The sequence below is a fragment of the Eucalyptus grandis genome, chromosome 3 (assembly GCF_016545825.1).
Source record: "Eucalyptus grandis isolate ANBG69807.140 chromosome 3, ASM1654582v1, whole genome shotgun sequence".
Classification (NCBI taxonomy): Eukaryota; Viridiplantae; Streptophyta; class Magnoliopsida; order Myrtales; family Myrtaceae; genus Eucalyptus; species Eucalyptus grandis.
In genome coordinates, this window is record NC_052614.1 from 11,529,020 (window position 1) to 11,542,962 (window position 13,943).

Genomic DNA, 13,943 nt, shown 5'->3' on the forward strand with positions numbered 1-13,943 from the left:
CAAAAGCAATATCTAACTTAATGCAAACTTGAGCATACATGACATTTCTTAGTGCACTAGCATAAAAATATACTTCATTTGGGTTTTCCCAAAATCTGAATAAGGATACTACAATAGACTCACTTAATTACTTTTAATAGCATGAGTAATTTTTGGTTTACAATGCTGCATGCTGAATTTTTCTAAAATATGACAACATATGCAATTTGAGATAAATCTGATATACACCGAGAACGATCGCTATGAATCTCAATGCCAAGGACAAATGATATGTGACCAAGATCTTTCAAGTTAAAATTCCTTGACAACATCCGCTTTTTCTTATGCAGTAATCCAATGTCACTACTCACAAGCAAAATATCATGAAAAGTCAATTTTATTTAGTCGATACAAGGTTGAAAATCAGGATGTCATACAAACAAACTTGATAGAATCTCAACAATAGCACTCAAAACCTGCTCCAACAGTTGCAAATTTGAATCCGCCTGGTCCCTGTTATTTCTGGAAGCTTTGATCATGAATAGCACCACCAACAAAACACACATCGCCGCTGCAATGGCCAAGATCATGATCAAGGTGAGATTGGTCTTGCTTGATCTTTGGGATTGGTTGTTGCAGATATTGATCCTCATGAACGAATTGGATGCACAGAGGCCGGGGTTGTTCAGGAAACTGGCGTCATATGCGATTTCGTCTAACTTGGGTGGGATTGGTCCACTGAGGCGATTGGATGATAAATTCAGAAGGTTCAGATTCAATTGGCCGAATTCAGGAGGAATCAGGCCAGACAGTTGGTTGTCAGACAGGTCCACATGCGTGAGCACAGGCAGAAGACCGATTTTGCTGGGAATCGGTCCCGAGATCTTATTGTGACTAAGATCCAGAGTGGTCAAGGATTTCCATGAAATAATGTCTGCGGGAAGATTCCCGGAGAGCTTGTTCTGACCGAGCAAAAGCGTCGTCAGAGAAGGAAGCACGGTCAATTCAGCCGGAACCGTGCCACTGAGGAGGTTATTACTAGCATCGAACACCACCAAGTTCCTCCACGAAGACACTGTGGTCGGAATCTTGCCGTAGAATTTGTTGTTGCTCAGATCGATCCGAGTGAGGTTTGGGGACAGCTCCTTGGGAAGCTCGCCAGTTAATCCATTACCACTCAAGAGCAAAGCCGTCAAGATCCTCAGAGCAAAAATGCTGCCCGGGATCTCTCCTGTCAGTGGATTCTTCCCCAAATCCAAGTGCTCAAGAGCCTCCATATCGCTGACCGTCTTCGGGATTCCACCATAAAGGTTCGTCTGCGCCATTGAGAAGAACCGCAGCTTCTTCAGGACAGTGAAGTTCTGCGGTAGCTGTGATGGCACGAACTTCTTGTTGTACTCGAGCCTCAGTTCTTCGAGATCAGAGAGGCCAAAAATCTCTTCAGGATATGTGCCATTGTACTCGGACTTGTAAAGGTGAAGGATCCTCAGCCTCCGCAGCCTTGCTACCGATGCCGGAACGTCGAACGAGAAGCTGTTGGCGGCAAGAATCAGGACCTGAAGATTGGCCATGCGATCGATGTCAGATGGAATAGGGCCTTCGAAGTAATTCTGGGATAGGTCGAGGTACACGAGCTTGGAACAGTTGTAGAGAACAGTGGGAAACTCTCCAGGAATATAGTTGTAGGAGAGATCGAGCTTGGTCAGATTCTTGAGGTCGCAGATGTATGGGGGGATCGAATAATTTATGTTCAGGCTGACAAGATTGAGCTCGGTGATCGAGCCTTCTTGGCATTTGATCTCGGGCCATGCGCAGTGGGAGGATGAATTGGAGGCCACCCAGCGGTCGAGGGACGATGGGTCTTGCCAGGATTGCCTGAGCTTCAACAGCACTTGCAATTCTTGATCTTGGATTTGAGACACTGCAGCATGGGAGAGGAAGCAGAGGAAGACGACACAGGGGATGTAGGAGAAGAAGGGGAAGAAGAAGCGAATATGAGCAGGTGATGAGGTTGGTCTCGGCATAATTGAAGGTTGTCCAGAGCCTTTCGAGACTCTCCAGTGTCGAAGCTTGCTCGGCAGAATGGGCTTTTAACCTGGTACCAAAGTCCTGAAATTTGGACCTAGATGAGTGGTGGGTATTACATGCATCGCATATTTGAGTCCTCACTTTTATGATTTTTGAGACCTATATCAGCCCACCCTTTTTCATTTCAAAATAACTAAAGAAAACCAAAGAAAAGAAAGAATAGTCAAAGAACAATAACCATTCAATGTAAGCTGTCAAATCAACGAGAGGTTGCGAACAAGTTCCAAAGTTTAGCGAGTGTCGTTCGGTTGAATTTCTGCAGCGTTATCCGACATCTAAATTTCTTAAAGATAAGTGACAAGAAATCATGAGAAACTAGTATCGAGTCCCTTAAAAAAAAAAAACATGAGTATCCATGTAACGAGTGCATAGTGATTAAATTTGACTATCGCATCATTTGCAAATGAAGTGTGATTTCAGGACCAATGGGGGCCATCATAGAATATAAATGATAACATTTCTATTCCTGAGAATAATTTCTATTTGGAAATAATTTTTTTATTATTTTTGTTTGCTGGATAAGTTTCTAAGCAAAATAATGCATTTGATAATTGTACAAAATTTCTATTTTTAAAATAGAATTGCGTTTGGTACTACCTCCAAATTTTTTTGGGCTTGGGAAGTACAATCACATTCATAGGACTAAGATGTGACTTAGAATTTCTTTTAATTTTTTAATAAATTTATTATATTTTTCTTTTCTTTCTTCTTTCTCTAGCTAGTCGTTGGCCTTGGCTATGACCGACTATTGACTGGCCAAACGAGAGTCGGCAAGGTCGCCTCGAGTCTCGCCATGGCTACGGGAGGCTACGTCAATCTCATGGCGGCTGGGTAAGGCTTAGGTGCCCTCATCTAGCTAGTCGCCAATCGACTAGAGGAAGAAGAGGAGGAAGAGAACAAGAAAGAAAAGAAAAGAGAAAAAGAAATATAGTTTGGATTTCATTATTGAGTTGTTCTCGAGAATAAAGAAGTAATTTTTCCTTACTTCTTTATTGTATTTTAAATATATTCCCAAGAATAAAATGTACACAATTGAATTTCTATTCTATTTTTATTTTGAAAAAAGAAAGGAAACATGAACGTTATGTGCCGATAGTCTCTTAATGGCTGCATGGGAACATTTCTGTTCCCTTATTCTTTTGTTCTTTTGCTTCCCATAACAAAAAAAAGAACAAAATTCCGTCCGATAGCATTAACTAATTTTTCTATTTCTCGGAATAGAAAAGTGGCATGGAAATAGCTTTGGAATAGAAACAAAAAGTAGAAAAAAATTAACTTCTCATTCCCGAGAATAATTTATAGAAATAAGCCATTTTTTTCTTTTCTTTTCTTTTCTTTTTTTTCTTCTTCCTTGCCGTGGTTGTCGCCCTTGGATCCACCGCCACCCACGGTCGCCGACTATCATTAGATCGTCGGCCCGACCGTGATTGCCAGCTGTCGACCGCCGGCAATCTAGCGGCTGGAGGTGGCAATCGGAAGTTGGCAAGCAAGAAGAAAAATGAAAAAAATAGAATAATTTATGGATTGTATCAAACGTATTCCTATTCTTTTTTTATTTCGAGAATAAAATTTTCGTATAGTTACCAAACATGTTATTTTACTCAAAAATTGTTTCAAGGAATATAAATAAAATAGAATTATTTCTTAAAAGAAATTATTTCTCAAAACAAAAATGTTATCATTCACGTTCTTAAAATGTTTGAAACACCACTCAAGTGATGATATACCTTTTTTTCTGAAAATGGAGTACGTCAGCACGTGCAGCTCTCCAATGTTGAACTTGAACCTTGACCAGACTTTTACTTTTTTGATTTTTGAGTAGATTTAGTGGGCTTTCACCTTGTCCCTTTCTTTGGTTGGAAAAAACGAAAATTTGGAAAATGTAAGGAAGCAACCCTGAAGAAGATTGGCAACCATCATTGAATCTTGTGTTGTGGGCTTTCATTATTAACCAATCAGTTATTCATCACTACTTTTATTGACTTCTTCTTCTTCTTCTTCTTCTTCTTCTTCTTCTTCTTCTTCTTCTTCTTCTTCTTCTTCTTCTTCTTCTTCTTCGTTGTGGAAAATTAAAAGAAAAATGTGAAATAAAATATGTTAAGCTGCTCATATTTACATCATAATATAATAAAATAGTTTTTATTGAGAATCTTGCAAATTAATCCATTATTGAGTAGTAGCACCGGTGAAAATTGAAAATGATTTTTTAGACTCCTTGAAGAAATTTATAAATATTGTTGGGATTGTGAGTTGTGTCAGATAAATTCTACATCCGATAATTGATGTGGTATAGAGCAATTAATATATTTTAATTGACCCAAAACTCATTGTCTTGAAACTAAATCTAAGATCTATTTGACAAGCTTAAACTTGGCATTCTTCTTAGGTCAAGGTATTGAGCTTGGTACTTTAATCACCTGAACATGACTCTTTGTGGCAAAGTCCAGTTAATGGCATTTACATGTATAAAAGAATTGAGGCAAATACATGAATCTGATCTGCCACACATGTCTATTGAAGATATCGGCATTTATATATGACGGGCTTGAACTTGTCATTCTCTCTAGGTACAGGTATCAGGCTTGGTACTTTAATCACCTGGACATGACTCTTTGTAGCAAAGTTCAGCCATCAGCATTTACATGTATACAAGAATTAGGGGCAAATGCATGAATTTGATCCCAACAACACACCCTTGTTGACCGCGTAAAAAAATGATTCCTGGCCCTACACAACTGGGCACTCTTAAAGTAAGGTGAATGATATTGAACTTTGACTTACTGAAAAGAAGGTGAGATCATTAAATAAGGATACTCTTATGATTAGGTCTTGCATTGAAATTGTTGAGATTAGAGATTCTTAAGAACTGCTTTGAAATTTATCCTAGGATGTTAATGCTTTCTGAGGTGTGGAGATTCTAATTCCGTCTTCAACTCAGGTATCTCTCTTTCAGAATTGCAACCGAGCAAGACTATCTAATGATATTCTATATATAAGGAAATTGGAAGAGCCAAAAAGGAATGTTGAGCCCAAAAAAAGAAGAAGATGTGATTGAGTCAAGGGTGTTTATTAAGTCTGTTTGTTTCAAGTGATCGCACAACATTTTTTTATTCATTTATGTTTTGACTATTATATACAGTCAAGCAAAAGACAGACAGAGAACAAGTCGTTGTGTTTTTTATTATTTATTCTTCTTTTTGTTTTTTTGATCTGATGGTAAGTCTTCGTTGTTTAGTCTTCGGTGAAAATTAGTCTTTGTTGCCTAGATTACCGGATGGTGTTTGTAGTTGTCGAACCGTCACACATTTCTTTCGATTCCCGGAGTTAGCAAGACAAGAACCCGAGGGACTGCGAATTGATTCCTTTGGTGGAGCTAAGTGCATGCGTAAATTTTCCGAAGCGTGATCCGGCAATGACAGGTCGAGCCTTCCGGATGAGTAAGGATGATCAAAACTCAATTACATCGAGTCCCGTGTTCTTAAAATTCTATATATATATATATATGTCGAACAAGTAATATAATGATGAGAAAAATATTTTCTTATAGAAATTGATGATTAACAAATCAATTAAATATTTAAAACTGACTAATTATAAATTTTATCTAATATATCAACAAAATTTGAGAATAAATTAAAATTAACAATCTTAGAAACAAAATTTCAGAACTAAATGAAGTAAATAAATAAAATAAAATAATTATGTTAGAGCATTCAATTTCACCATAACTATTAAAATTAATTTTAAGATTATTATGCATACGAGAAAAATATCAAACAACCATAACGGAATTTTCTAATCTATTTATTTTCCTATCTCCAGGTATAACAAACTTACTGTGTTTGTCAATTCACCATATCTCTTTGTGAATTTAAATAAACATAAGTGCATTAAATTCTGTAAACATTCCCTATTCATAATGAATCTTTTGAACCATCTTATCATTGAAAACCACACAAATAACATGGTAAACCTCTATCCACATTTAGTTTATGGTTATATATTATAAAGATTTCTGTAAATTATCACTTCTCAATCTTAGATGTGCACATCAAATCATTCAATTAGCCACAAAAGCATAAAGCACAATAATGTAGAACTAATATGAATGAAATCACTTGTAAAACGGAAAAAAAGCATGAAATTCATATCATTATGGTCAAGCTATATCATAGCCCTAGAAAAAGAAAATTATAATATACTAAAAGAAGAATCAAGAATATAATTATGGGTGGTGCTATTTCCACCGCTAATATCGCTAAATCCATCCAATTTTCACCAAAAAGACAATCTGTCCTTTATCATTCAATTGCAATTTATATTTGCAGTCCCAAATTTATTTACTTCCCTTTTTTTTAAGTATTTACATATCTATGTAGGATTTACTTATCATGATTAATAATTTCATATGTTTAGATTGCGTTTATTGTAGATTTTCCATGTATTTCAAAGGCCCTATTTTTTTTTCTTAGATATTACTTCTGTGAGAGTATGTTTTGTGGGAAAAAAAACATCTAGTTCTTTTCTACGTTGCCAATCAAATTCATAGATAAATTAAGTAGACAAAATTTAATTAAATTACCACATTGCATAAAGTAAAGTTTTTTTTTTGAAATATAAGTTGAGTATCATTGTTTTGGATTGACAAAAAATTAATATTATATACGAACTGTTTACAAAAAAAATACAAAGATATGTCATTTTGCACAATGTTTTGAGTGTGTTTCTAGATATTCCTTTAACATCTTACATGTATAAAATTATCTCGTTAATATAATAAGGAAAAAAGATCAATTCGTTGATATAGTAAATAAGGAGACTTGATATATTTTTTAGACTAGTGAAATTAATAAAAGTTTCATCAAGAAAGTGAGCTTTCGGAATAAGAAGAACAACAAAATTTACAAATTACTATAAGATCAATGATGAAGAATAAATTTTTCAATTTCAATTCTATATCAAAAATGACTTTTTTTCCTTACTATAAGTGACATAATTTTACAGAAAGGATGTAAACTGTTATTGGAATATATTATAATGCACTTTTCTTTAATATACTAAAAAAATATGTGAACTACTTAACTATGGTAACTAACCTAAATAGAAAACAAAAAATAGAAAAAAGGAGTGGTACCATCATTTTAAATTGCAATTGAAAGATTGAGTGCAGTCTTATCTTTGTAGTGTAAATGCGAGTAGAAAAAAAGTTTTAGGGGGTGGAAATAGCGCTGCCCTAAATTAAACCCAACATCTTGAATAAAAAAACAAGAATCTATCACAACTTTGTGTTCTCTTCAAAATACTTGAAAAACTCTCCAAATAATGGGAAAAAATCTATATAAAATGGTTAATATCACATAAAAATCACAAACTAATACATATGCGATAAATATAATCCAAATGACCACAAAAAGCCTAAACTAATACATCTGTGACAAATTTACCTTAGATGACCATAAAAAAAAAAAACTCCAAATGAGTATACTTATAATAAATTTACCTCAAATTAATTTTTGACCGTTATAATTCCCAAACTAGTACAGTTATGACAAAAACTTCTATTAAATTTGATTAATACCATAAAAAAATAAAAAACTGATATAACTATGACAAACGAAGAATAAAATCCCAAAATGATACATTACTCAAATATCGCGTGTCATCCAACTTAGTAATTTGATAATAAAATTTAACAAAAAGTAACATAGGATAAATTTATTACAAGTATACCGGTTTAGAGTATTTTGTGGTCAAAAAATTAATTTGGGATGAATTTATCACAAATGTACCAATTTAAGGTTTTTTCATAGTATTAACACAAAATAAAAACCTAGCTTTTCCGCAAGCTCTCAATGTTATTCTATTTATAAGATAAATCAAAGGCTCCAAACACAAGGCAATTATGAATCACAATCCCAATTCCTTCCAATGCTTTTGTGGCTGATGGTCATAGTTTGTTCATATACAAAGTTGCACGTGTGCGCAATATGGAATCTGTCTTGCAAGGTATAATAATATTGTCATATGCGATCTAATTATGACACTGCATCGAAATCTTCGGTCGGGATTGTAACCGAGAATAAATTGTTTATGTCTCAAATAAAATGCATATCAATTAGATTTGTATATATAATCAAATTTGTGACTTGACAAATATTCCATGGTGTATGGGCTCAAAAGGGTTAAGCAACGGATCACCTGTAGTGTTTGGGATAGAGAAATGAATTGCCTCTCATCATTTCGGTTGCCGTACCTCTTGCGAGAGAACTCTTTACCTTATGGATATGAACCTCCCTATACTCGTTTCACAAGTGTATGAATATGGGACTGTGTATAGAATAGGGTTTGCCTTTCATCATCCCGACTCGTCTCATTTAGTATGCTCAATCAATTCCACATCATTCATTAAATTAGTCTATCTTGATGTTCTTTAATGGAATTGGTGGATAAAATATGTAAGAGTCATCATGCAAAACCCTTTTTAAAAGGAACTCAACAGCTTTAAGCATGTCAACTTCAAACAGTTTTCTATACTGCAAAATGGTTTTAAGCATTCATTCAAGGATTCCTCTACAATGGGAATTGCCTCAGCAGTTGATGTTTTTGGATTGTCCCCTATCATTCAAGATTGAAAATCCACTTTTGCCCCTGCACAAGAGAACGTGCATCAGTATGATACTATGCATCATTAAAGTAAATTTGAACTGCACATCCATTTTGGCTCGGGTCGAGACTTTATCCTAGTTGGATCACTACCAAAATCTGTTATGTCCCAAATTGGTGATCTCTTCCACCAGGGAATGATGGTCCTCTTTTACTTGCCCCAAATCTTTTTCATTACAAGTGCGCTCTAAACCTATTGATCACAAGTCAAGTTTATGATCATTGAGACTTGATACGCCATTCTCGGATGTCCCTTGTCATAAAGTTATAGAATCATGTTCGAGACAAGAAGCAAATGAGTCAGACAAACAAACAAGTTTAATCTGCTACAAGTTTTGGGAAAATGTTTTTTTTTGTTTTATTTTATTTTTTACAATGAAATGCTTTTTTTTTTTTTTTTTGTTTTCGAAAAGGTTTTGGGAGGAAACATGAAAAGTCCAGCCCTCAGGATTTCTCCGTGGATGATATTTTTCTTTTTCATGGTTGGATATCGTCATTGGACTGGTTTGGTATACCCCATCATGTCCTCAAAATTGGAAATAAAATTGTAATTTCATTGAATGGAATCAAATGAAATACATTATTGGAATGAAAATTGTGATTCCTAACCCCTAAAAAGAGAAAACATCGAAAATGATTCCTAGAAAGTGAAAACCAATTCCTAAAAAGCAATAAGAATTCACATGTAGGGGAGGTGCAATCGAGCAAGTTACTCTTGCAGGCTAACATCCATGTCTTCCGAAGGTCCTTCGTCATTGGCTCCTATGAAGACGTCAGAAACAGACCTGTGATTCCTTCCAAGGCGTCATCAGAGTTCTCTGTCTTTGGAGACGTCAGATCGTCCATGTCATCCCATCCACTTGGAACTATGTTGCGGGAGTCAAAGTAAAAGCTGGGAGGAGCCAAATACTTCACCAGGTAATCAAACTTGCCACTAGGCTGCCCCAGAGTATCCATCACTTCCACTTCATCTTGCCCCATCTTAGGGACATTGTCAAGTTTAGTTTTTTCGGCAGCGACCAAGGTGGGTCATCCTCCAGTCAGCCATGTCGCCATTGCTCATTTGGGTCTTGCCCGATCGGCTTCAGTAACAACCTTGTCTCGGGGAGAGCAGGTGCAGGAGTCAAATCCGTTCGGAGTGATTGGATTTGAGCTGTCATGAATTGCATAGAGGCGAGCAACTGTCGGAGTTGATCTTCCATAGCGAAGATACGATCACGCATTTCGGTTTGGTCAGCCATTCTAGTTCTTGATCACCTAAGGTAAATGGAGATATGTAAGAACGAGGTATACTGAGAAAACCGATCCATGACAACAATCTATTTTTCAGTTAAGAAAAGTCCATAATGAAAGGATTTCTTAAAATTGGACTAGGAAAATAAAGACATGGGACGCCCCACAGGACGAAATTTCCTAAACATGAACTAGGAAAATCCAAGACATAAATTGAAAACAAATTTCCAATTTTTATTTTCCAAATGATTCATTGTATGGCAATTCATTTGATTTCTAATTGACAAAGGAATTAAATCAATGATTCACCTAGATTGTCATGGACCGATCAAGAGTATGACAAAGTAAGTAAATTGCATTAATATGGGAATAGAAGACTTACTTCACCAAGGAAAATCGATGGCAATCACATAGACATGCACATGAGATGTGAGGCTCGATTTCTACTCTAGACAGGCTTAACAAAGTGGAGCTAAGAGGATGGTCGACCGTTTGCAGTCTCGCATTAACATGTCGGGTCCCCCTAACTCCCCGGCTCGTCGAATGGAATGTCCAATAATCACGCAGTCTCGCGGATATGGACAAACACATTCGACACCATGAAAGAAATTTCGGGGAAGAGAAGGTCAACCTCTACATAGCAATCTCGCTTTAGAGGAAGTATCATTCTCAACACCATCCTAGAAGTTCTATCGCAGCCTAGGTCCGATCGCAGGTTGTGTGTGCAAATAGTGTGGTGCTAAAGCAATAAAGCATGCACAACAGTTTAAATGCAAACAACACTTCTAATCAGGAAAAATGGGATAAGTACATTAATGGTGCCATAAGTTGAGTACGGCGCTCACTTTGGTGCCAAAAGTTTCCATCGGATCACTTAAGTGCCAAAAAATTTGAAAACGCTCACTTTGGTGTCAACTCCGACGAAATTGGCCGGAAATCCGACGTAGCATTTTTTTATTAATTTTTGACGCCGACGTGATTGTCGGAGAGCGGAGTCAGCATCCAAACACCAAAACGACGCCGTTTGGCATATTTCCCCCAACTTTGAAACCCTAATCCCCAAATTAAGAGAGAGGGAAGCTCGTCTTCATGTCTTCTTCTTCCTCAAAGACCCACACCAGCAACGGCACCGGCACGGCACCAGCAACAGCACCGGCAGCACACCAGCAACGACACCAGCAACGCACTAGCAGTAGCAGCGCACTAGCAACCCCTTCGACCCATCTTCTTCCTCCTCCTCCTCCGCCCTCGCCTTCGATTTTTCCTGCAACAATTTCAGTCTCTCCTCTCTCACCTGGTCGAGCAACTACAATGGTGGCTGAGTGACGGTGGCCGAGCAGCGACGGTGGCCGAGCAGCGACGGTGGCCGAGCGACGGCGGGCGAATGACGGTGGCCGAGCGGCAGAAACCCTAATTTTTCCCCATGTGAGCTAAACGGCATCGTTTCCATGAAGCCATCCACGTAGGACAGCAAAACGACGTCGTTTTCTTAAGGAGGACCGAAAACGACGTCATTTAAAGGCCTATCGATTTTTTTTTTTTTATAAAAAAAATCATTTTGGCCGGAATCTTTCGCCGGAGGCCGGAATCTTTCGCCAGTGGCACCAAAGTGAGTGTTTTTCCTCCGATTTGGCACTTAAGTGATCCGACGGAAACTTTTGGCACCAAAGTGAGCGCCGTACACAACTTATGGCACCATTAGTGTACTTATCCCCAGGAAAAATAAATCATTAATCTTAACACCTCCCTGCAAGACAATGGTTAGCAAAGACTACTCCCCTTATACCTCACATCTGCAAGAACATTTAACACCTTAGAAATGTTAGGGACATACCTGAGATCCTCGTTGCCAAACAAAAATATTTTTTAAAAAGAAAAATTGGCCTAAGTCCACTAAGTGTTTTAATACAAATCCCCGGTGGAGTCGCCAAGCTGTCGCGACCAATTTTTTTCGGGTTTCAACCACCTAGGGTTTGGCTAATGGATTGTTAAGCCTAGACTTAACTCAGGCTCTCCCAAGCCCATACCAATTCGCGACTTAGGTTCAAGTTCTTAACATGCAAATGATGTTTTAATCAGGGGTCGCCACTAATCTATTTTTTGTGGGTCGATTAGAAACCCAAGTAAAATAATGGGAGATTTATTTTACTTCTACGAACCAGAGACTAAGGGTACGGGGACTTGGTTACACGAGATTTCTCTAATGCCCTTTCGGTACCATTTCTTTTTAATTTTTCAATTTTTTTTTTTTGCAAGCAGCTGATTTATTTTAACCTAAATTACTATCATGCAAATGTGGTGACCACACGGGTGCTCATCCATTATTTAAAACATTCAAATAATAAATCGCATCACACAAAGCAAGCAATCATTTCTTTTGGGATTTTCTTAAAAATTAGAATGATTTTATGAAAATGCATTTTTAAACCAAATGACTTAATCTTATTAATATGGAAATTTTAATTAAATGGGCCTATTATGCAAATTAATTATTATGCACCTCATGACCTAACTTCATTAATTAACAAGTTATGATTAAATAATCCTATTATGCAAACTAGTTAACATGCACCTAGTATTTTTGCATTTTTTATATTGAAATTCAGAATTCATGAAAACCTTAATTAATCTATCTAAAAATGATAATTTTCTAATTTATTCTAGGGATTAGTTTGACTTAAACCCTATCCTATCTTAGAAAGCTATTTTTTTGGGAAAATGAGATAATTAGAATATGCGAACATTATCTAAAACCCTAAAAATATTTAGGTTCAACCCTAACTTATTCCTAAAAATGCAATCTTAAAAATGCAATCCTAAGAAAATCCTAATTTGTTAAACCTACATGCTTGATTTACTAAACCTATATACTCATGCAGAATTTTTTTTTTTTATCTTATGATTTTTTAGTTTTTTTTTTAAGAGATAAGTAATTATTAAATCTAAACTATCAACAAAATCAAGCAAGAAAGGATCAAAATAATCGAAAAAATAACATGTTGTCTCACAGGTCAAATTAACGGTTATTCTAACCCTAGTTATCACAGCAGAGAGATCAAAATAATTACAAATCTGATCCGAAGTCTTACGGACCAGATTAAATAATTCTTGTGATTTAACAATTAAAATCTCACTAAGAAAGCCCAATAATTAAAATAATTAAAAAAATGATCCAATGTCTCTTGGATCAAATTAATAATTATAATAATTCCAGACAAAATCCCCGCGGATAATACATACTAAATTCACTAATATTAACATCAAATATTACAACTTAAATAGATAAAGTAAAATGAGATCAAATAGAACAAACTAAATAAAAGAAAAAAAGCTAAACCACCTAAAGAAAGAGGGGCTTGCTTTGCGGCGTTGATGGGTGCCGGACAGACGGTGGCCGGCGTCGGGGTGCTGCGCAGGTCGGCGACGGCAAGGTGGCGCGGGAGGTGCAGGCACGGGCGTTGGGTCGAGCAGCGAGAGGGCTCGCGGGCGTTGCGGGTCGCAGACTGCTGCACAGCGATGCTCGCGGGTGCTGGTGCGCGGAGCAGCGAGAGGGCTCGCGGGCGTTGCGGGTCGCAGCTGCGCGCACGCGATGCTCGCGAGTGCTGGTGCGCGGCAGCGAGAGGGCTCGCGGGCGTTGCGGGTCGCAGCTGCTGCACAACGATGCTCGCGGGTGCTTGGTGCGTGGAGCGGGGCGGATGTCGGGCGAGACCGGCGGAGGGCGATTTGCAGAGGTCCGTCATGTACGGATCGGGACCTGCTATCTTTGGGGCCACGACGCGTCAAGCACGGCAAGAGCAAGGAGATCGGCAAGCGCCGGGGTCGCGAGTCGCAACGATGGTGGTGAGCGGTGGCGTCGGGGTGAGCTCGCGGGTGCGAGCGCGGCGGCGTCGGTTGCGCAGAGGTGGAGTCGCGTTGGTTGAGGTGCGACGAGTGCCGGGCGGTTCGAGACCCGATCGTCGGACTGCTGGCGTTGGGTTCGC

The 13,943-nt window shown here is 37.7% G+C and overlaps 1 protein-coding gene across 1 annotated transcript; it reads right to left on the bottom strand.

Annotated features, from left to right (window-relative positions):
* Nucleotides 1–410: 410 nt before the first annotated feature.
* Nucleotides 411–2,003, bottom strand: LOC104439044 (receptor-like protein 52). Its single transcript, XM_010052168.1, has one exon. The coding sequence runs from the start codon at nt 2,001–2,003 to the stop codon at nt 411–413; it is 1,593 nt and encodes a 530-aa protein (XP_010050470.1).
* Between the last annotated feature and the right edge of the window lie 11,940 nt (nt 2,004–13,943).

Bases quoted from the DNA above. Each gene is read 5' to 3' on its own strand.
- LOC104439044 (XM_010052168.1), bottom strand. From the start codon at position 2,003: ATGCCGAGACCAACCTCATCACCTGCTCATATTCGCTTCTTCTTCCCC.